Below are 22,405 nucleotides of genomic sequence, written 5' to 3'. Positions count from 1 at the left end.
ACTTTGAAACCATCATAAAGAGAATTTTCTTTTGAGCATTTACAAACAAAACAAAAACTAAAATGCTATTTTATTGCTAAACCAAGGTAAATTATTTCATTTCAAACTATTGACATACAGATTATATCTTTTCATTGATAAATTATGTCTTGAAACAAGTTATATACTATTCTATACCAAAATCAAAGACCATAAAAACGCTAAATCGGTAAATCTTTTAATCAGATTAAGCGGAACCCTCTGTAATACAATATCATGTGAAACAATAGTGTATCATATCATACAGTACTATCATAGGAAAAATGTTAAACAAAATGTTAAAAAACAACAAACACATCCATCAAGCAAGTTTGAGTGAGGTAGGAGGTTTTTATAGCATTCGTGATAATTGAGATCAGGTTCTGTATCTAAAGCTAGCATTAAGTTTCATATCCAAAGTTACATGATCCATTAAAGTAAGTAAGAACAGCTTTTTTCCCAACAGTCAAACAACTTAAAAAACTTATACCTGCTCTAGCATCAAGATAATCAAGATGAATCTAAGAATATTTACACATCCATAGTAATATTAACTGTTAAAGTCTGACTAGGATGAGCAGAATTTACTTCATTCAATAACCAGCTCCAAAGGCCTAACACAATTTGAGTTGTTCCAAAATTTAAATCAGCTTAAGCATGTAGATAACTGGTCTTTGTATCTGAAGCTACCTCTGCGATTCATTTATATTAACTATATAATCAGCCAAGGAAGTTTGAACTAGTACTACTATCTACTGGTATATAAACATGTGACCTGTTCCTAAAAACTAAACATCCTCTAGCATATGAAACCTATGGCTCTGATTCAGCATCAACGCCTGTGGAGTGAAGTTTGGACAAGTAGTAACTTAGAACGGCTATCAAAAGGCACCTGTTCCAAAAACTTTAACAAGATCCCACCTCAGATGCTATGTGCCTGGTTTAAATGAAATTATCACAATAGAACATTTCAAGCAGTTATATGTATCAATCACAATTCAGGTGGCTCGACACACCAATGTATATATACAAAATATACAAAAATGACACCGATATCCGCTTCCAATTATTTTATATGAATTTATTTGTATTTTCTATAGAAACCAAAATTATCATTTTAGCTGCAAACATGACATTTTAAAGCTTAGAATTTGGTATGAATCAAAGTCCTCCAATCCACAGCCGCAAAATATTTTTTCATCATAAAATTTTTCTTTTTCTTTCAAACTTTATAAATGAAATGAAATAAAATGAATTTTTTAGATTGTATCCATGCATTCTACAAAGTCATTTCAAATTTGACTAATATGGTTGATATAATGGATTAATTAAACAAGCTGAGTTTAAAAAAGAAGTACTGGTGCATTTTTAGCTGGGATTCTTTACCAGTATGTACGTAAGTAGTAATCCTCCATGGATTCACTAAGCCAAGCACGCAGTTGTATGACTGATGGTAATACTATAAAAGTCAGATTTATGGTACAAAGTAAAGAAATCCAGATATTTTAGAGTTATTGAACATTGCTGAGGATCAGAGATCATTAATGAGGATCAGAGGTCATTAATGTGCAATACAATTATCTATAAATACCGGTACATGTAAAATATGACAAAATAAACTTAAAGTTTATACATGTAATATTTTTGAAAAAATAAATGTATGAAAATGAAAAGCAAGAATGGTCGAACTTTTTTAATCCATTGGATAAAAACTACAAATAAAGACAAAAAAAAAATATAGTGTGTTTTGAGTTGTTCGTATTAACCTATAACAAGTGAAAAGCTGTCAATGTGACAGCAAACCGGGTTTTCTTTAATGTGAACTGTATCCATAATCCATGTCAACCCTGAATTGATAAACACTACCTACAGTATTCAGTGAAATGGAGTATTCTATATGCAATATTTTGCCAAAAAATGACTAAGTTCAAAAGCTGGTATTCTTTTCATAAATTAACAGAAATAAAAATCCTAGCAATATGCACACCTCTGATATATGTACAATTGATCTGCAACAGAACAACTTCCTATCTTGAAAACTGTAGGAATAGTTATCCGTACAATGAGGGTACCATATATGCAATATTTTGTAAAAAAAAATTACTAAATTCAAAAGCTGGTATTTTTTTCATAAATTATCAGAAATCAAAATCCTAGCAATATGCACACCTCTGATATATGTACAATTGATCTGCAAAAAAACAACTTCCTATCTTGAAAACTGTAGGAGGAATTATCCGTACAATGAGGGTACCCTCTTGGCAGCCGCCCGCCTGCCATTTTAATAACCGGATTTTTCCGTTGGAAAACCCGGTTAAAAATTCTGATTGGGATCAGTTTATGTTTAATTGGTATCGGTTAAAATTTGATAAATTGCAATTCTTCTAGAATTTCGTATTTTAGTTTTAATTTCTTTGTAAAATATCATCGTTTGATAAGTACTTCATTTGACGATTTGTTTTTTTTTTTTTTTTTAGATTTTTTCCATAGATAAAAAAAGGTATAAAAGAATAGCAGCTTTGATTTTCAAAAATCTTTTCTTAATAGAAAAAAAAAATTTGACCAGACAATCTTTGGCATGTGGTTTCAAAATACCATGTTTCATAAATTCATATGAAAAAGTTGAAAGCTGATATTTGTTTCTGTTTTGTGAAATCATATTTCAAAAAAGATTCTTTATCAATCCATCAAGTAAATTTTTGGTGTGTCGAGGAACCTTTCGGATTATTAACCCTACACTAATACAATGACAGTTGCCTTTTGTAACAAACACTATCAAATCTACAAAACACTAGTAAATCAACAATTGTTTAAAGTCTCAATAACTTCTAGCATTTTCAAAACTTCAAAGACTCCAAAAAATAACATTGTAATTACATTGAAAAGTGTGAAACTTAATGTCCCTATCACACCTGTTGGGCAGCCAGTTTCACATATCATTGTCTATTTAATACTCACTCTAGCAAACTCTGGAGTAGGAAAAGTAGACAAATCTGTTCTGACTTGACCCCCAGTCCTATTGGCAGCCAGAAGATTTGTGACTTGAACTTGTAGCTGAAAAGAGCACTGGATGGTGAGAATATGAACATTTAATCAACAAACATTGATTTTTTTTTTATCTAAGCATAATATATTATACATGTGACAGTGTCATCTGCTTAATAGTAGGATAAACATGCTTCTCTTGGTCTCACTATACTTCATAAAATTTTATATCTCATCATTTTCCATTTCAATGTGACTGACAAAACAGTGCGATTGTCAGAGCCAGGTATGCACTTTTTGTACTAGCTTTCACAACTTGAGTGCAAATCACTGCTTATTTCCCCATATATATGTCTATCCAATACTTCCAAATATTGACAGATATTTTCAACCCAACTAATCTGATTCTTTTCTTATTTAAATTACACATATGAATTCTGAAAGTTTCTTAACTGGTGTATATTAGTCACAAACCTGTTGGGTTTTCCTTCCCATCAATGTCAATCGAGCAGTTCTGGCTACCAGCTCCCTAGCTGGGTTCCCCAACTCAGTCAGAGGTTCCTGTCCTGTGAAGTCATCAAAGTATATAGAAGTTAATTCAAGTTATGGAGGGTACATAATGTGTTTTATCTTTGCATTCAAAGATTCCTAACAAGATCTGTTAGTGAAAGACTTTCTTATATCATGGAAGCAAATATTATTGCAAATCTAGCATTGATGTATATGCTATGGCCGATGTAGCATTGGTTGATTTATGACACTTTCTAATCGGTGCATATTTCAATTGTGATTCGTAACAAAGATTCCGATTGGTGCATTTATATGGACCCGTCCATTTATCAAATGCATGTTGAAAACATGATGCTAACATGTGGAAACAAATATAAAAGAAAATACTTATAATAAAGTTGTACTCGCAAGTTAAAAATTACAGAGTTATTTGAGAATAAACGGGGCAAAGTTTAAGTACTGTTTGTTTATATACATGTAAAACTGTGTAAAATGGCAATGTTTAAGAGAGTAATTAAAGCATTCATTGTGTCAACATTACTTCAACAGTAGTAATTGTCTGATATTGTATTGTCTGATGAATTGAGGTACATGTAATAAAATTAATGATTTTACAGACTAAGTGAGTTACAGACTGAGGTTAAGGCCACATAAAATTAATATTTATATTCTCATCCTGATTTGCAAAAAATATGGGGCGGATGTTTGGATTTTATTAATTATTTTCTAAAAAAGACCTTTTTCACCTTTCTTCTTCTAGAAATAACAACTGCTCTATTCTTTTAAATTGTTATTGTTAATATGAGTACACGAACCCACTTGAAATCTATTCATTCTAATTTATTTGAACTTAACTATTAATGCATGAAGACATTTGTATCCTTATGATAACAAACATGACTGGAATCAAATGGTAATCCACAGGTTTATAATATAGGCAGCAATAGAAATGTTTTGTATACAAAGCTAAATTTTTCTCAAATTTATTATTTGCACACATTGTTTTTCAACATAAGAATAAAATGGATTGAGGCAGGTCATTTTCAGAGGGGTAGGTGGGGATGAGAATCTAAAAATTAATTTTATGTGGTCTATTACAGATCAGCTAGTCCAACTTTGAACATGTTTGTACTGTAAATTTTAAGTTTTTTGTATGTTTGAAAACAGATGCACACTTTGTAGAAGTAAGTGACTGCCACTGATCGGTTGAAGTTCAATAAAATAAAATTTTGGAATAGTGAGCTCAGCTTGCTGGCACTGTGCAAATTAAGTGAGCTCTAAGAACCAGTGCATGCGGGAAAAAGAACAAGCTAAACCTACAGATTCATCAAATTTTTTTTGGAAATATCCATTAATGTTCTCTAATGTTTTTTATCCCATTAAATTTAATTTTTGCCGATTAAATTTACAACACAATGCTTGACACTATTTTATAGAATTTATTTGTTTGTTAGAAATGATAAAAGGAATGGTACAGGAAAAGGAATATGGTACAAGTAACGCACGATATTATTACTGACTACATACTGACCTCGTTTATTCAGGTACACACCGAACCCGATAATGAACCCGAAAATTAAAAAATTGGAATATAAAAAATTAATTTTCTCGAAAATATGTCAATCAGATGCTACAAAAGTGTAAACTTGATCTGTAGTTTGACATTTTGAAGCTATTCAGCAAGTTTCATATTATTCCTCAAATGCATAAAGAAAAAAAGTGTGGAAAACTGAAGTGGGACAGACAGACGGACTGACGGACGGACGGACAGACGGACGCAGAGGAAAGCTATAGTCCCCTCCGGTGAAACCGGTAGGGGACTAATAAGGTGAAAGATAGTTAAAATCATATTGGATATAAAGGTGTAAAAGGTTATCACCACAGTGACGTAATAATGTAGAAATGACGTCATGAAGATTGCATTACTGTAGACGTACTTTTGTCCGCGTGGTATTAATTTACGCTATGAACGCGGGCACAAATTTTCTGCGGAATTTTTTCCCAGTGTACTTAAAGTGCATTTTGGAATGAAATTGCATTACATGAGTAAGGATAATCGGAAGTTACTACATTATATAACACTTGCATATACGTGTACCCAATGTATATCGTTTTTATCTATGCAAATTTGTATTGAGAATTCACATAATAAATAATTTAATCTTCTAAAAATTTGAATTTTCTGTAAATTTACTTGCATGAAATTTAAACTTCTCCCAGCTTGAGATAACGGCACGTGTCAGACGAAAAATAGCCCCAAGCGGGTCTGTCTTTCAATGACCCTATTAACTACACGCTAAGACCTGTGTTTTTACTGCAATTTTTAGATCCCTTTGTGCTCAGATTTTAATTGATAAAACTGATCAACTCATAATTTAAACGACATGTGAACCCATAAATTGACAGTTAATAAAGATTAAAATATTTATTTGGCTTCAAAAATACATATATAATAACATTTATAATATACATATAAAATGCATATATAAAGATAAAAAAGAAACAGTTCATTGAAATCAGTTTAAAAAACCTGTAAAATTACATGGACACATGACAACATATTCAGAATACGTTCACTTTTTCAATCGCGTGAGAATTCCCGATTTTTCCCAGCCTTGCAGAATGGTTTCGCTTCTAACTGTCTGATGTGCCTTGACCAGCCACCCCGCATGAATGGGTTTCAATGTTGACAATTGTAGATCTACGTTTAAAGACTGCATTGTTTTTTTTTTCATTCAAAGAATCCGCGTAAATTTTTACCCGCGGATTAAATTGATATTGTGATTCCGCGGAATTATGACCCCGTGGAAAAAAATACGTCTACAGTATTTTGATAAATTGATGTTTTGTAGCTAAATATGGGTGTTTTCTGATGGTTTTTCGACTGGGAAACATCGAGCGCAGGCTTGCACAAGTACCATATTTTAGTATAATGTGTATAAATATCTGAAGAAAAACATATATTAAAATCGCACTTGAGCAGACCTGCGCTCTATACTTCCGAATGCAGAATATATAGCAAAAATAAGAATATTTTCATTTGTTTGCAAATTTGCGGGATTTGGGCCATTTAGGTGACGTCATAGATACACAGCAAATGAGCAATGATGACTAAAATAATTATTAAAGTTATAGGCATCCTCTATACAATGATTTATGAAGATTTCATTTTTATACGATACTATCTAAAAATTGGTTGAAATCGGGGGCAGATATTTGACCATACCGCACTTAGACCTTTCTTTGATACCTGCATCAATAAAATTTTTGCGGGATCTACCCCCCCCCAACTGTTCTGATCTAACATTATTTATATAACAGGGATTTCCAAGATAAACACTGACAACAAAAAGTAAAGTTCTGTCTGTTTAATTGTCGTTCAGCAAACAAAATATAACTTTTTATCTCATATGTGTGGTGTATATTACCCGTGTGATAAACCTTTGCTATATCAAATGGGTGATGCTTTAGCAAATACTTCCGGTCCGAACTATTTTTGACACAACCTCTTGCTTCAACGCTTCAGTGACCTATTTTCGAAGATTTGCTAGTACTTTCAACATAACTATATCTACTACAAAAACTAATATAGAATTGATTTTGTCAAAGATTTAAAATACAAATATGAAGGAAAACACATAACTGCGTAGCCCAGGCGTCAGAACCTGGGAGCTATTGTAAGTGGGGGGGGGGGGGGGGGGTGTTACCTTTTTTGCAAAGTTATTCATATTAACCGTAACCACAAGACCCTTTTTTTCTTGTATGTCAAGATTTTTGATAAGTTTAGCCCACTTCCAACTTTCAATTTGCTATGTGAAGTTTATAAAACTGCAAATTATGTTAACTATCAAGGAGTTCATCCTGACGACGAGATGAAAACAGAGCGCTCTGGTTGTGTTTATACACAAGAACCTACCGAAATAATGTTTCATAAGACTTTTATTCCACCACCAGTAAGCATCCTTATTCACTATTTTAATTTCAAATCATAAGGCTAGCTTAGTGTTTGTTTTATTTAACATCAACAACTGTTCCCCGTTCGAGTAAATTCAAACTAACGAGCATTCGCAACTTTGTGTATGTCAACAAACTTGATTATTCAAGTCTTCTTATCGCAATTTCCATTTAATCAAGTGAATAAGCTCTAAAAAAAATTATTTAGAGCAAAAAAATTATTTTAAGGTTTATTTCAGTGAAACTTTACATTAAAACAGTTAAATTTATCTCAGGAATGACGTACATGTACTAAATAGTATTGCGCAGGGTCACAATAGCTGCATAACACAACATTGCAACATCGTTTTTAACCTTTGAAAAAACAAAACAATTCGGGTCACACAAGGGACTGTCTCAAAAGCTTCATAATATAAATCAAATTGTATGAGATAAATAGAACATCTATAATTGTGTGATTTTATATTTGCTTTATCCTACTTGTTGAAATGGTTATATTCGCTCGGCAAGCCTCGCGAATATATACACCATTTCAACTCGTTGGATAAAGCAAATATAAAATCACACAATATAGATATCCTCTATATAAACATAAAAAATTGAAAGTTTAACCTTCAAAGATAAACAAAACACTTATTTATTTCACAAAATAGAAAATTTAGTGTCTTCTCTCGACTTCGTCTGCTTGACATCAACAATCAACATTTACGGTGAGGCTGGCTATTCCAATTCCAGGAATAATTTATCAAACATATCGGCCTATACACTTTCACGGTAACACTGCTGTTCAAATTTGTTAACGATGAGTTTTAAATTAACACACGTACATGATCGTTCATCAGAATAAGCATCGTAGAGCAAAGCTAGGGTTAGTGCATCAAGTGAACTCCTTCTGTGTATTCTAAGCTGCAGATATATCATTGAAGTACATCACAGGCTATCTAGTTACCACAACTATTAGAAAAGCAGCACAAACATACTATTTTTTGTCGACATATCAACTATTTTGTCCAGGATCGCATCTCCTTGTATGGTTATGCACAGTTGCACATTCCAGCGATTAAACTCACATCAAAACCAGTTATAGCGAATCTTGCTGCACAATGAATAATATCACAAGCCATCGCATGTAATTCCCTTTCGTTTTCAATTCAGCCGATTCAGATTTTAACCCTCTATTTGTGTTGAATCCATTAAATTCAGCTCTGCTCAGCTGAAGGTGCATTCATTTTGAATATTCTTGATGTTGTTGTTTTGTATTCATACACGCCGCTTTATTTACATTATTTACATTTTTGATCAATGACACTTTACATTTTATGATTGGAATTTTTTTTATTAAATGATAAGAAATTAATTTAATAATTTTTCTATTGATCGACGTATCAAAGGAAAAATTGACCGGAAAACTTTTTCATCAATGCGCTATGCAGCCATTTATTTAGTACTAACCTTACACACATCCTTAAACAACGTTTTCTTTCCAGTTTAATATACAGACCTGAATGTTTTAAAATAAATGTTCTAAATAAAAACAAATATTGGTAAAAGTCATGATACAGTGTAAATATTTATTTTATTTGTTTACACCATAAAACACAAGAAGCAACTATTGTGAGTACTCCTGGTCAATTATTGCAGTTATTTAGTATTTGTAGTCCTGGTACAGAGTTAAACATTACAGCTGACAATTGGTGCATAAATTATCAATTCTGCATATTAAGCAGGTAAGAGTGGGTTGGTACCATATCGGCCATTTAAAACGCTTCTTTAATAGACTGCAACCCATGATTTGACCTGTTTAACTGTTCAATCAAAAACATGTAGCATCGTCACTCAATGCCTCTTTATATCGGCCAAAGTGTATACATACAAGCCAGATTTGCGATAAAATATATTTTCAATACATGTAATTATAATAAAAAAAAAAGCAATATTGATAGTGTTCATAATTTTATCAAAGACCTTACAATGCACCCAGTTTTCTATGTCAAGGAAAAGAGCAGTTTTTTTAATGATCAATAGACTTCTCCCCTACAAAACTTAACCTGATCCAGGAGGCATGAAATTAACAGGTTTTTGAAGATTCCTCCTTATGCATTATGGTTATGCACTCAGTTTTCCCTCTTGATTCCCCAATAGAGCCGATCCCAATAACTCTATAATTGCTAGATGCTTCCTTTCTCATTATAACCATGTGCTCCAGTTGTATATTAGATGTTCAAGTATATATAGAAGATTTTCAGATTTCCTTAATTATTACATGACCAAAATCTGTGGGCTCAATCCTATGGCCCATCAGGAATAATGAATTTCACAATTTCAATTAGATTTTAAGTTTCCATTATACTGCAATGCTACAAACCATATAACCATTTTTGATAAAGTTCATGTTTTGCCCCTCTCTTTTATAGTTTTGAAAAAATTATCACATCAAACAGATATTTTGACATATATTATAAAACAAACAAAAATCAAGAATTTTAACAACACTGTTCATTCATCAACAAGCTTAAACAGATAGCAATAGGTCATCTGTATGACTCAAGTGACCAAAATGAAAAAATGAAAAAATGAAAATTTCAGTTCTTCTTGCATATAATTTTATATTTACCAGATATCACCTTCAGAAATCATTATCTGGTTGATCTGTATAAGCATTCTTACCTGGTTTTCGTTTGCTGATGTCTATTACTTTTGGGCAAGCACACATCATGTTAACTTCCTGCAAAATAATTAAATCTGTACAGTCAATAATTTTCATACCAAAATAATCCAACAACAAGAGTACCATGGGGCACACTGCTTACTAAGAGATATTGTCAAACCCAGGCTAATAATTGCTTACTTTTAACTTGATGAAATACTATAAAAAACTGCAAACATTCATATTACCATAGTATGTATAGTTCAGTATAACTATGCACTTTTTTCAGTGCAAATTTAATCAAAAGTGGGAGTGTGCTTTATACCTAATACAGTACCCACAACGTTATTTTTTACAAGATAAATGATAGGATAGGATTCACGCACGAAAGGATAGCATTAACGCACGATAGAACAGTATACACGCACGAAAGGATAGGATTAACGCACGATAGAACAGTATACACGCTCGATATGATAGGATTGATACACGATAGGAAAGGATAAACGATGTTCATGATAAATGTATGATCGCTTTAAACTATATTTACGAACAAACTGATAATGGCAGAATTTGAGAGAGAACACGTACAAATAAAGATTTACATGGAATTTCTTTTTAGTAACAATTGCCGAGTTGTTAATCATGGCTGCATCATTTATAGAATGTATAAAAATGACCTGTCAGTTAATTTTTTTTTCAACTAAAATTATGAGCTTTAATGATCAATAAATTTTTTGTATCGTTAAAATTGTTTTCATTACAGAACACCCTAGCCGATCGCCGCGAATATTTCAGCCCGAGATTTAATCACTCAGAAAATAGCGGGTTTAATTATATAAATCCAACTCTTGTATAAAGTAAATATAAAATCTATCATAAGTACATTTCTTTTTGTATAAGAAAATGATGCATTAAAAACGAATTATTACAAACAAGTTATATAAATCTTTACGCAGATACACATTCTGCGTACGATTTGTTAACATTGTTTTCATTACCACACACCCTAGCTGATTGCCGAGAACATTTCAGCCTGAAATCAAATGTCACACGGAAAATAACGGGTTCAAAATACAACTCGGGTTTTAATTAAATATAAATTATATCATAAATAGTTTTGTTTCTGTAAAATATGATGCAACAAAATTATATTGCATAAAAGTTAAATGAATGTTTACGCAGGTATACACTCTGTGTACGATTTAATATATTCGATATACAGGTAAATATGTTACCTTGTTCCTAAGAACTTCGTTTTTCATTTTCAATGTTAACAGATATGATTTACATATAAAATTGGTTAATTTTGATCTAAAAAAATTTTAAAAATTAGTTTCCTGACGGAATATTGGATAGGATTTTACAATTATTGTTCGATAAATATTCGTATACGGCGCACCGAATGAGTTGCAACTTAGTAATAAATTTACTTCCTTATGAAAAGGCACGAAACGATTAACACGATAGGGTAAACAGAAGAATTGTTGAAATTAAACGATAAACCTGATAGGATTAACGCACGATAGGATAGGATTAACGCACGATAGAACAGTATAGACGTACGATAGGATAGAATTAACGCACGATAGAACAGTTTACACGCACGATACGATAGGATTGATACACGATACGATAGGATAGGATTGTAAAAAATAACGTTGCGGGTACTGTACAAAATATAAGCCTTAACTAGTTTTCAAAAACTTGGAAGTTTATTTTAACATCACAATAATCATATAAGCAACATGGCCCATGTTCCTATGTCGCCAGTAAAAAATATTAGTGTTAATCACAATGGATGCACTATTTATATGTTATGTGATGTACTCCCAGGTAGGTTTTAAACTTTATGAAGGGCGTAATAGCCAGGAAATAATGCTACTTGATACGCCGATATGCCGAAGGCTGAATGAAAAGAATGTGGACTATACCCATACAAACTATGCATATTTTGTCATGTGAGCAATTATGAATTAATGTGTTGCAAATGAATGGTCAACAGTACCGTATTTTCCCGACGAATCGTCGATGCAGACGACTAGTCGAATTACTCATTTTTAGCCAAAATTTAAACAAAATCCTACGATACGTCGATTCAGACAACACGTCGATCTTATCACTTCAAAATGGCGTATAAAACTGCAGTAACATTATCAGTGTATGATGCCACGATGTCCCCGATATTGCTACCAATTATTATTAATGATTAACATTTAAACAATTATACTTTATATTTATGCATCATATTTTCAAATACCGGCAACATCTGCAAAGTCGCTGGTATTGTAAACAATTCCCGATATCGCGTGATGTGCAAAACTAAACTTACTTTGACAGAAATATTTTATTCCCATGTATTAAGATAATTATCCACTCTGACCATCGCCAGTGTATTCACCATAACGTAACCAGCCACCTGTTGACTCGGCGCGTGGTCAATGTTTGTTTAACAATTTCCGGTGTCAGAGGCATGCACCTGTCTCGTGTCGGACTTCAAAGGGGGTACTCAAGTGCAGAAAGCTTAGCAATTACTATGATTTTATGAAACTTGTTTACTTTGTATCCAGTAATGCAGTTACACGCTATAGTTTTACATAGACACTGTTAGAAATAGATCGATCATTTGTACGACTTGAAAATGACGATATACGACATACAAACGTTTCCTAAATTTTTTATTTAACAATAATAAAAGAATTTGACAATAATTAATCAATGAACTCTTGTAACGGTACTCTTTATATACACAGGGAGTGAAATTGCCGTATAGCCTTAGCAAGATTATTAGCACAACCGGGATCAGCCTACCGTATAAACAATAGAGTTGATAATTGCCGATTACGTATTTTAAGATTGATTTTGACCATAAAATATTTCTTATTTATACTTTCTACTAACAACTCTTTACTAATAAAATAATAAAACTTTAAAACATTCCCCGGACCTACTGCAATATTTTTTTCCATTCAAGTTTGGTTTCAATTTTACTGCGCAATATTATCTTCCCACTATAGTGATATATGGAGTCATGTGACTCTGTGTTTATAATAAGGGACGGTAAAACTTTTAATTGATTTATGACAATGCACCATTGTTTAATAACTGTTATTAATATGTATTCTAGTGTTAACAGATGAATGAAAATGATAATAATTAAAGATGAACATTGAATTCAACAACATAATTTTCAATAACACAGCCAGCTCAAGATGATTAAAACCAAGATTTTTAATACTATTTTTCACAATTTTCTGACCTCAAGCCTTAGACAAGTCGATCAAGACGATAAGTCGAGTGCTCTGCTTCAGAGAAAAAAAATACCGACTTATTGTCGGGAAAATACGGTAATTGTCATTTTTTACAACACTAGTTAAGATTGTGCAGAAATTCACTTTAATATGTTAAAATTTTTTCTAACTAATATATGTACAATGGGAATGTGCTGAGAGCATTAAGTCTCTTGACCTAACAAAATGCCTTATAACAAAAGCTTTTAGCACAATTTCATAAGTTACCTCCAGTAATTTGGCAGTGTCCTTTCGCAAGTTGTTAAGTTGATCTTTCCCTTGGATGCCCACTGGTATATTCACTTCTTTAAATGAGCCTGAATTTTTACGAAGTTCAAAGGCTTTTTTTGGAACCCTCAAAGGAGAAAGCTTTGCCATTTGTTCCTTGAAATCAAACAGAAATAGTTACTTTGTATTTTCATTTCACATGATTAAAAATGGTCATTACAATCAGATTCTTGGTGTCGGCATTTCAAATTACAAGAAAGTAAGAATAAAAGCACAAATAATTTGATACAGTATAAATCTAAATGTATTCTCACTTTCGTTCTATCTGCTTTCAATCTGACATTTTCATCTTTCACAGACTTCAAAGCCTCTCTTAAAGATTTTACCTGTCAAAACAATGTGGATAGAAATGAATTTTTTTAAATAAAAATCATGCATGTATAACTAGATTAAATCTAGTTGCAAGCAAGTAGGTCTTCTGTCGCAGCTGTAAGTAAAAAAGTGTTGTTTTATAAGATTGACACTGTTTATGAAATACTGTGCAATTATAAGATATTATGGGGGGTCAACTTTCATGGATCTCATTAGTACCCTTTACCTACATGTTCAAATCAAAATTCTCAATGATTATGAATCACAATGAATATTCATTATTCGTACCATCAAATCCACAAAATTATCAACCCATTAACCCACAAACAAACTCCAATGACAATCCACATACCATATTTTTCGGAAATTAGGTCGATACTTTTTTCCCCTGACACATGGACCTCGCCCTATTCATGGCTTCGCCCAATTTATGGTTTTTTTTTTGGTTGGAAAATTTGATATGAAATTTTGCACAAATTTATGCAGCTCTCCAATAAAATCATGAGTGTTTACTAAAATACTGCTTTAATTTCTGTGTAAAAATCGTATGGATTTTAATCAATATACTGTAGTAATTTATCATTTTAACAAAATTAAATGTAAATAGATTTATTTCTTCTTACGTTTCTTACTTAGATCACTGACTGAATCATATTTCGATCATTATTATATGCTGTCATACATTTTGATCGTGTGCTTACGATAAACAGGAAATCAATTTCGCGCGGTAAAAGTAAAATGAGAACCGCACAAAGGGTAGTTACAGGGGAAAAATATCGTCGGGTAGAAATAAAAAAAAAACAATTTGTTTTCATAATAGAATACATGAACAATTTTTTTTCTGTATATTCAACATAAAACTTTCGATGAAGTTTTAGCCAGGTGTCTCTGAAATCAGCCTGGGTAGCGCTTACTTTGTTTATACAGTTGAACTCTCGGCACGTGCTACTCATGCCTGCAGGCTTCAATAAGATCAGAGGTTGACTCGTGTGTATATACATAGTAAAAAGTAACACAGAGACACAGGGTGGCATGTGCTACCGTAGTCATGCCTCCAGGCTAGGTTACTATCCCCCGGTTAACACCAGTTTGTACACATGGCAGGGAAGTAATAAAAAAACGATCTTAAATTAAAACCGGCTGTACTGAATTAATTGGTTTGAAAATTTTGATGCAATTTCAGACATTTTCTTACGATGTTTTCAAAAAATACATTTTATTTCCCTTTTGTTGAAAACTGTGAAATAAGATTAAAGGCTACTATATGATAACGTTATTGGTTTAAACAATTTATTCATTAGAACTAGCAGTCATTTTTCGACCAATTCTTCGAAGTCGACCTATTTATACTTTTTTTTATTTCTTGGCTAAAAACGACCTCCTTCGCCCAATAAACCGTATCGACCTAATTTTCGAAAAATACAGTATATCATAACCCCCAGAAATAGTCCACCCCAGTATTTAACTTGAAAGAAACAGATGCAAGTCAGATGTTAATCAAATGTTTTGCAAGATTTCAATCAACTTATAGGCATTGATAATCATTATGATACATATCCCATTCATTGATGCAATTTTTCAATCTTTTTTGTTTATTTAGATGAAGAATTTTGAATTGTATGAAAGGTAGATCACAATATGGTGTTAATTTCATCCAATCAAGTAAAAAATAAATACCTAGTAGGTACTAGTAATTAACAAACACAATGTTCTCAGAAATTTCTGAGAACATTGTGCTTATCAATTATTTATTTATTTCTTGATTGGATTGAATTAACACCTTATTGTGATGGTATCTATGGTTGAATTTGAAGCATCCCAAACCAATGAAGTTACCCTGTTCAATGATAAATACATTTAGGCCCAAATATCTAGGTTTCAGAGGCAAAAAAGAGAAAAAACCATTGAGTCATATGTTTTAATCTTCAAAACCAATTCTGTTCAGTTAAGTTGGAAATAAATCATCTTGAATTAATGCAATAAAATTCTTCAACTTTATATGATTAGTCATGTTTACTTGTTCAAACGGTTATTGGTTTCAAATGGCCATAATTTTTCAGAATCAGTAGAATTTGTGGTGGCTCAATTTTTAGGTATTTTGTTGATCCCTTTTAACAAGGAATTTAAAACAAAGCATCATTTCATTAATCATATAAAATCCAAAAATTTCATCCCCTAGGAACCTGAAAAACTATCATTTTAGGAGCATTAATCCCCAAAAATTGAAATGATTTAAGAATTAGCTGAAATTGTGAGATAAAAATACAAGAGGGCCCTCGGGTCTTGATCTTCACTTGAGTACCATATTCTCATATTGACTTGTCAGAGAGTCTCTTGTTTACATTTTGAGTTTCATTTGAAGTTTAAACCCTAATCTGTGACTTCTCTGACTTGTACCCTGCTTTTATTGTTTGACGTTTGAAAAATATTTATTCATAAAATGGGGGGATGGGGGTTCAAGAGTCGGAGGAATCTTGGATTATCTAAACTTTTACTCTGGGGGCCAAAATTTTTGGTAATAAGAGACCTGAAGGCCTTTATTATAATGACAATTTCATTTATAATGAACACAAAATGCATTTTTTTTTTTTATAAAAGTATACAATTTACAGGATATTAATTAAAAGTAGACTTCCTAAAAAAGCACATACATTTAATTCAATATTGCCAAGTAACAATTTACCATTTAGTTTTCAAGAAGTTCAAATTGTACGACACACAACAATTACCCTAAGTAAAAATACTAAAAATGTATGACATTTGGCTGTGTATTCTATTTAGCGTTTTTGGCGGAATGCGGCTTCTGCTTATTCAAGTAAATCACTAAATGCCATGCATATATGTGTAAGAATAGTCACATTCAGGAATGCGCTAATTTAAATCCATGCCAACTTGTTCAAAAACTAATTTCTGCCAAATGTGGTACACGCCAAATATAATACCTTTACAGTACCTGTCCAATATTTAACCATATTTTTCCCAACTCTTACACTATTTGGCCATATTAGCCATGCCCTTGGACCTGAATGTCTGACCCGGGGACCATGAATTTCACAATTTGGGTAGAGGACTTCAACGACATCTTAACCATGCATTTAATTTTACACAAATATTTATGGGAGTAGAGTAAATTTTTAGGATTTAATATGTTTTTGTATGGCCATAATGGCTCTGTCCAAGGTCTGAACCCCTAACCCCAGAGGCCATGAAATTCACAATTTAGGTAGAGAACTTCGTGGACATAATGACCATGAAATAATTTTTTCAAACACTTGTATGGGAGAAAATTTCTTAAGATTCAATACATTTTCACTATATGGCTATATTGGCCCTGTCCTAGGACCTGTAACCCCTAATGCAGGGGCCATAAATTTAATAATTCAATTCGAGGATTTCATGAACATCATAATCAGGCATTTAGTTTTTCTCAAATATAAATGGGAGTAGAGGAAAAGATTTTTAAAGATTTAATACATTTTTACTAATGTATATGGCCATATTGGCCCCACACTAGGGCCTAAACCCCTGATCCAGGGGTAATGAATTTCACAATTTTTGTAGAGAGCCTCATGGACATCATAACCATGTAATAAATTTTTCTCAAATACATATGCATGGGATTAGAGAAGATTTTAAAAGTGTAATACGTTTTCCCTATATGACCATATTGGCCCAACGCTATGGCCTGAACCCCTGACCTAGGGGCAATGAATTTCACAATTTTGGTAGAGGGCCTCATGGATATCAAAATTCTGCATTTAGTTTATCCCCTAATGTGTTGAAATAAAGAAGCTCTTTGAAAATTTGGTTTTGTTTTCATATTTGGCCCAACCTATGGTCCCTGGGGGTGGTTGAGCCATGAATTTCACAATTTAGATTCCTCTTACCATAGAGATGCATCACACACAAAACAAGAGGCCCAGAGCCCTAGAGTCAAAACCCATACACCAGGGGACATGAAATTTAAAATTTTAGTGGAGGACTTCTTGGTAAACATAATTATGAAGTCAGTTTTTCATACAGATGTGTGAGAATAGAGAAGAAGATTTTAAAACATTACATGCATTAACGCTATATTGCCATATTGCCCATCCCCCCCCCCCCCCCCCCCCCTCCCTAGAGCCTGAACCCAATAGGTCACCTAAGTGACACAGGCGACCCTAAAAAAGCATTACACATCTGTGGAAACTTACCTGTTGAGTGAAATAAGGAGAATCCTGGAGGAGGTATCCTTCCTCTGAATGAACTGGTGACCCCAGATTTTGTGCTTTAAGACAAAAAAAAATCATATAAATCAAGCTGTATGTCCCTAAAAACAAAGTAAGGATTTAGTGTTCTATGTCATTTTTATAGGAATAATACCTACAAATGACAACCTTTTTACTTCCTGGCACATTAAAATATTCAACACAAAATAAGAATGATCGAATTATGTAGGAAATCAAAATTCTGCATTTAGTTTATCCCCTAATGTGTTGAAATAAAGAAGATCTTTGAAAATTTGGTTTTGTTTTCATATTTGGCCCAACCTATGGTCCCTGGGGGTGGTTGAGCCATGAATTTCACAATTTAGATTCCCCTTACCATAGAGATGCATCACACACAAAACAAGAGGCCCAGAGCCCTAGAGTCAAAACCCATACACCAGGGGACATGAAATTTAAAATTTTAGTGGAGGACTTCTTGGTAAACATAATTATGAAGTCAGTTTTTCATACAGATGTGTGAGAATAGAGAAGAAGATATTAAAACATTATATGCATTAACATTATATTGCCATATTGCCCACCCCCCACCCCAGAGCCTGAACCCCTGAACCAGGGGCCATAAATTTCACAATTTAGGTAGAGGAGTTAGTGGACATCATAACTATGTATTCAGTTTTTTGCCCAAATGTTTGGGAGTAAAGAAGAAGATTTTTTAAGAATTAATACATTTTTACAATATGGCCATATTGGCCCCACCCCAGAGCCTGAACATTTCACATAAGCCCCAAAACCTTATTTGAATAGGTACAACTTGGGCATTTGCATTTCAAGAGTGAAGGGTTTTCAGTGCTGAAAAAGTCTAATTTACTCTTTGTGAACATTGAGTATTTTTCTTTAGTTCCTTGTGCAATATCAACATTGTAAAAGTTAATGAGTCTCAAATTTGAATACCAAAATTTATATATGCCTTGACTTCAAAATTTGATGTTTCGGCGTAGTCAGATTTTTATGGCTTAGTTAATATACAGGTGACATGATTTCAATTGTATTTTCTGCTACATTACTTCTGAATCAATTTAAACAATACAGAACTTACTTGTGTGATTATGATGTGTAATTTTTCATGTTAAAAAACTTTTAAGCATATTATGTTTTCTTAATCATTACGTTAGAATATTCTAAATAAAGAGCATTTACTGTAACATTCACAAGTTGTTGAAATTATTAAAATAGATCATTTACAAATTACCTATCTACCCTTTGAAGGAAGCATGAGGTAGCGTCACTTACGTAATCAACCAATTAACACTACCACGCTTGCCCCCAGGAGTTCACTCAATCATCAAGATAATGTCCATGCGAAGCTATAATTACACGCTTGATCAGTCGCGTGTGTACACAGCAACCACTTCGAGTTATCAAGAATGAAAAACAATGAAATATGTATAACGGGACCAAGGTTTTACTTCGAAAGATCAAGAACTTTGAGAGTTCAAGAGTTAAATTGCTTAGTTATATAGAAAAAAAAATTGCAACCGTGAGTTTACTTCGAGAGATCAAGAACTTCGAGAGATCGAAGTTCGAGCCATCGAGTGTCACCTGTACTTAAATTATTTCCGTATTTCAATTTGAACACAAGTGAAACTTGCACAAAGGTTATACACAATAACAAGTAAATTAAAAGCTCCCAGTCAATGTGACTGCAAACCAGGTTTTCTTTTATGTGAACTGTATCAACTAGAGGTACTGTGAGCAAGCTCACAATTGATACCCCCCGCTAAGATAAAAATCATAATGCGTGTATTTTTCCAATTATAGAAAATATTGGATGAATCTATTTCACCGTCTATTTTCTTTAAATAACAACTGCTCTATTTTTTTAAAACTGTTGGTCATAAGCAATATTTGTGTGAAGTAAGAACATTCAATGCTTCTCCATAAGAAAGATAATGACCAGACACAAATTTTGCACTTTTTCTGCCAGTGACCTTGACCTTGCCCAAATGACCTTGGGTCAAGGTCATGACACACCCTTTGGTCCTAAGCAATATTTGTGTTAAGTTAGAACATTCAATCTTCTCCATAAGAAAGATAATTACCGGACGAGAATTTTGCACTATTTTCCCAACGACCTTGACCTTGCTCAATGACCTTGGATCAAGGTCATGACACACCCTTAGGTCATAAGCAATATTTGTGTGAAGTAAGAACTTCCAATGTTTCTCCATAAGAAAGATATGGGCCGGACACAAATTTTGCACTTTTAAATTTTCTGCCAGTGACCTTGACCTTGCCCGAATGACCTTGGGTCAAGGTCATGACACACCCTTAGGTCATAAGCAATCTTTGTGTGAATTAAGAACTTCCAATGTTTCTCCATAAGAAAGATATGGGCCGGACACAAATTTTGCACTTTTTCTGCCAGTGACCTTAACCTTGCCTCAATGACCTTGGGTCAAGGTCATGACACACCCTTAGGTCATAAGCAATCTTTGTGTGAATTAAGAACTTCCAATGTTTCTCCATAAGAAAGATATGGGCCGGACACAATTTTTTTTATTTTTTCTGCCAGTGACCTTGACCTTGCCCGAATGACCTTGGGTCAAGGTCATGACACACCCTTAGGTCATAAGCAATCTTTGTGTGAATTAAGAACTTCCAATGTTTCTCCATAAAAAAGATATGGACCGGACACAAATTTTGTATTTTTTCTGCCAGTGACCTTGACCATGCCCGAATGACCTTGGGACAAGGTCATGACACACCCTTAGGTCATAAGCAATCATTGTGTGAAGTAAGAACTTCCAATGTTTCTCCATGAGAAAAATATGGACCGGACACGATTGCACAGACAGACGGACGGACAGACGGACAAGGTGATTCCTATATACCCCCCCAAACTTCGTTTGCGGGGGGTATAATAATCCATGTCAACCTTCATGTCAACCTTGAATTGATAAACACTACCTACTGTATCCAGTGAAATGAAGTGCCAGTATGCAATATTTGGCATAAAAATGTGTAAGTTCAAAAGCTGGTGTTTTTTTCATGAATTATCAGAAATCAAAATCCTAGCAATATGCACATCTCTGATATATGTAATTGATCTGTAAATGGTTTTTTAATTGTCAAGTTTATGTCTGCGCCGGATACCCCAATCATCGACTAGTTTGTATACTGTAAAGAACAAAATATTTGATATTTTAAAATACTACTTTGTAAAATTATTTGTTGTGGTTTGTTCAATGTTCATGCCAATTTTCACTGATATCTGTAACTTAGAAAGGAAAATATCTGGGTTGTCTCAATTATTTCCTTAAACTTGCCCGAGTGACCTTGGGTCAAGACCATGAAATACCCTTAGTTAAAATTAGGTCATACGCAATTATTGTGTGAAGTAGAAAATTCCAATATTCCTCCATAAGAAAAATATAGACCAGACACAAATAATTCACTTTTCTTTCCAGTGAACTTGCTGAAATGACGTTGGGCCAAAAATATGGACCAGACACGATTGCACATAGAGACACAAAGACAGAGCGACAAGGTGAATCTTAACCCCCCCCCCCCCCCCCCCACTTTGCTTGCAGGGGTTAAAATAACAATACATCTTCTGTTTACTTAATAAATACCAGTTACCTGGATGTTTGGCTTGTCTTGTGATTCCCTCAATTAAAGTTTTTTTTGAGAGAATTTTCAGCCTCTCTTTGAGTTCAATTTTTTCCTGTTCCAAGGTATCGATGTCTTGTTGAAGAGTGTCCATAGTCTCCTCAAACTCCCTTTTAGAAATAAGAAACAACTAGTTGTGTCAATATAAAGCCCTACACATGCATACCTTAATTTGAAATTCCAAATGTAACAAGAGGCCAACGGGCCACATCGCTCACCTGAGCAACAATAGGCATGATAAAATCAGCTTCATGGAGTCATAATACAAAATATCTGGACAATGTGGTGCAGAGGGTTCTGCTTAATCTGATAGTCAATTTTTCAGAGAAAAATTATCAGATTAACCAATTATTAGATTAACCAATTATTAGATTAATTGATTACTGTGGAATCATTTAATTTCGTGGCCAATGTTCGTGGATTGCTAAGATTTTACAGGTTCATGGGGACGTACTTTCGTGTATTCCCTTAAACCTTCATATGAAATATGACTTTATTACCCTAATTTATTAATTTGTTGAGGA

At 33.2% G+C, this 22,405-nt stretch overlaps 1 protein-coding gene across 2 annotated transcripts in view; it reads right to left on the bottom strand.

Moving 5' to 3' along the window:
* LOC105327689 (dynactin subunit 1) overlaps positions 1-22,405 on the bottom strand; it is a 276,187-nt gene that overhangs the window by 5,761 nt on the left and 248,021 nt on the right. For both annotated transcript variants that reach the window (XM_034473808.2, XM_034473809.2), the window contains 7 exons: positions 21,852-21,991; positions 18,198-18,271; positions 13,947-14,018; positions 13,633-13,788; positions 10,135-10,192; positions 3,478-3,569; positions 2,977-3,072 (listed from right to left, as the gene is read on the bottom strand). In XM_034473808.2, the coding sequence (XP_034329699.1) occupies positions 2,977-3,072; positions 3,478-3,569; positions 10,135-10,192; positions 13,633-13,788; positions 13,947-14,018; positions 18,198-18,271; positions 21,852-21,991 (688 nt within the window). The remainder of the gene's footprint in view (positions 1-2,976; positions 3,073-3,477; positions 3,570-10,134; positions 10,193-13,632; positions 13,789-13,946; positions 14,019-18,197; positions 18,272-21,851; positions 21,992-22,405) is intronic.

The sequence above is a fragment of the Magallana gigas genome, chromosome 8 (genome assembly GCF_963853765.1).
Source record: "Magallana gigas chromosome 8, xbMagGiga1.1, whole genome shotgun sequence".
NCBI lineage: Eukaryota > Metazoa > Mollusca > Bivalvia > Ostreida > Ostreidae > Magallana > Magallana gigas.
The sequence above is the reverse complement of the archived record's forward strand: the minus strand, read 5'-3'. Positions and strand labels throughout refer to the sequence as shown.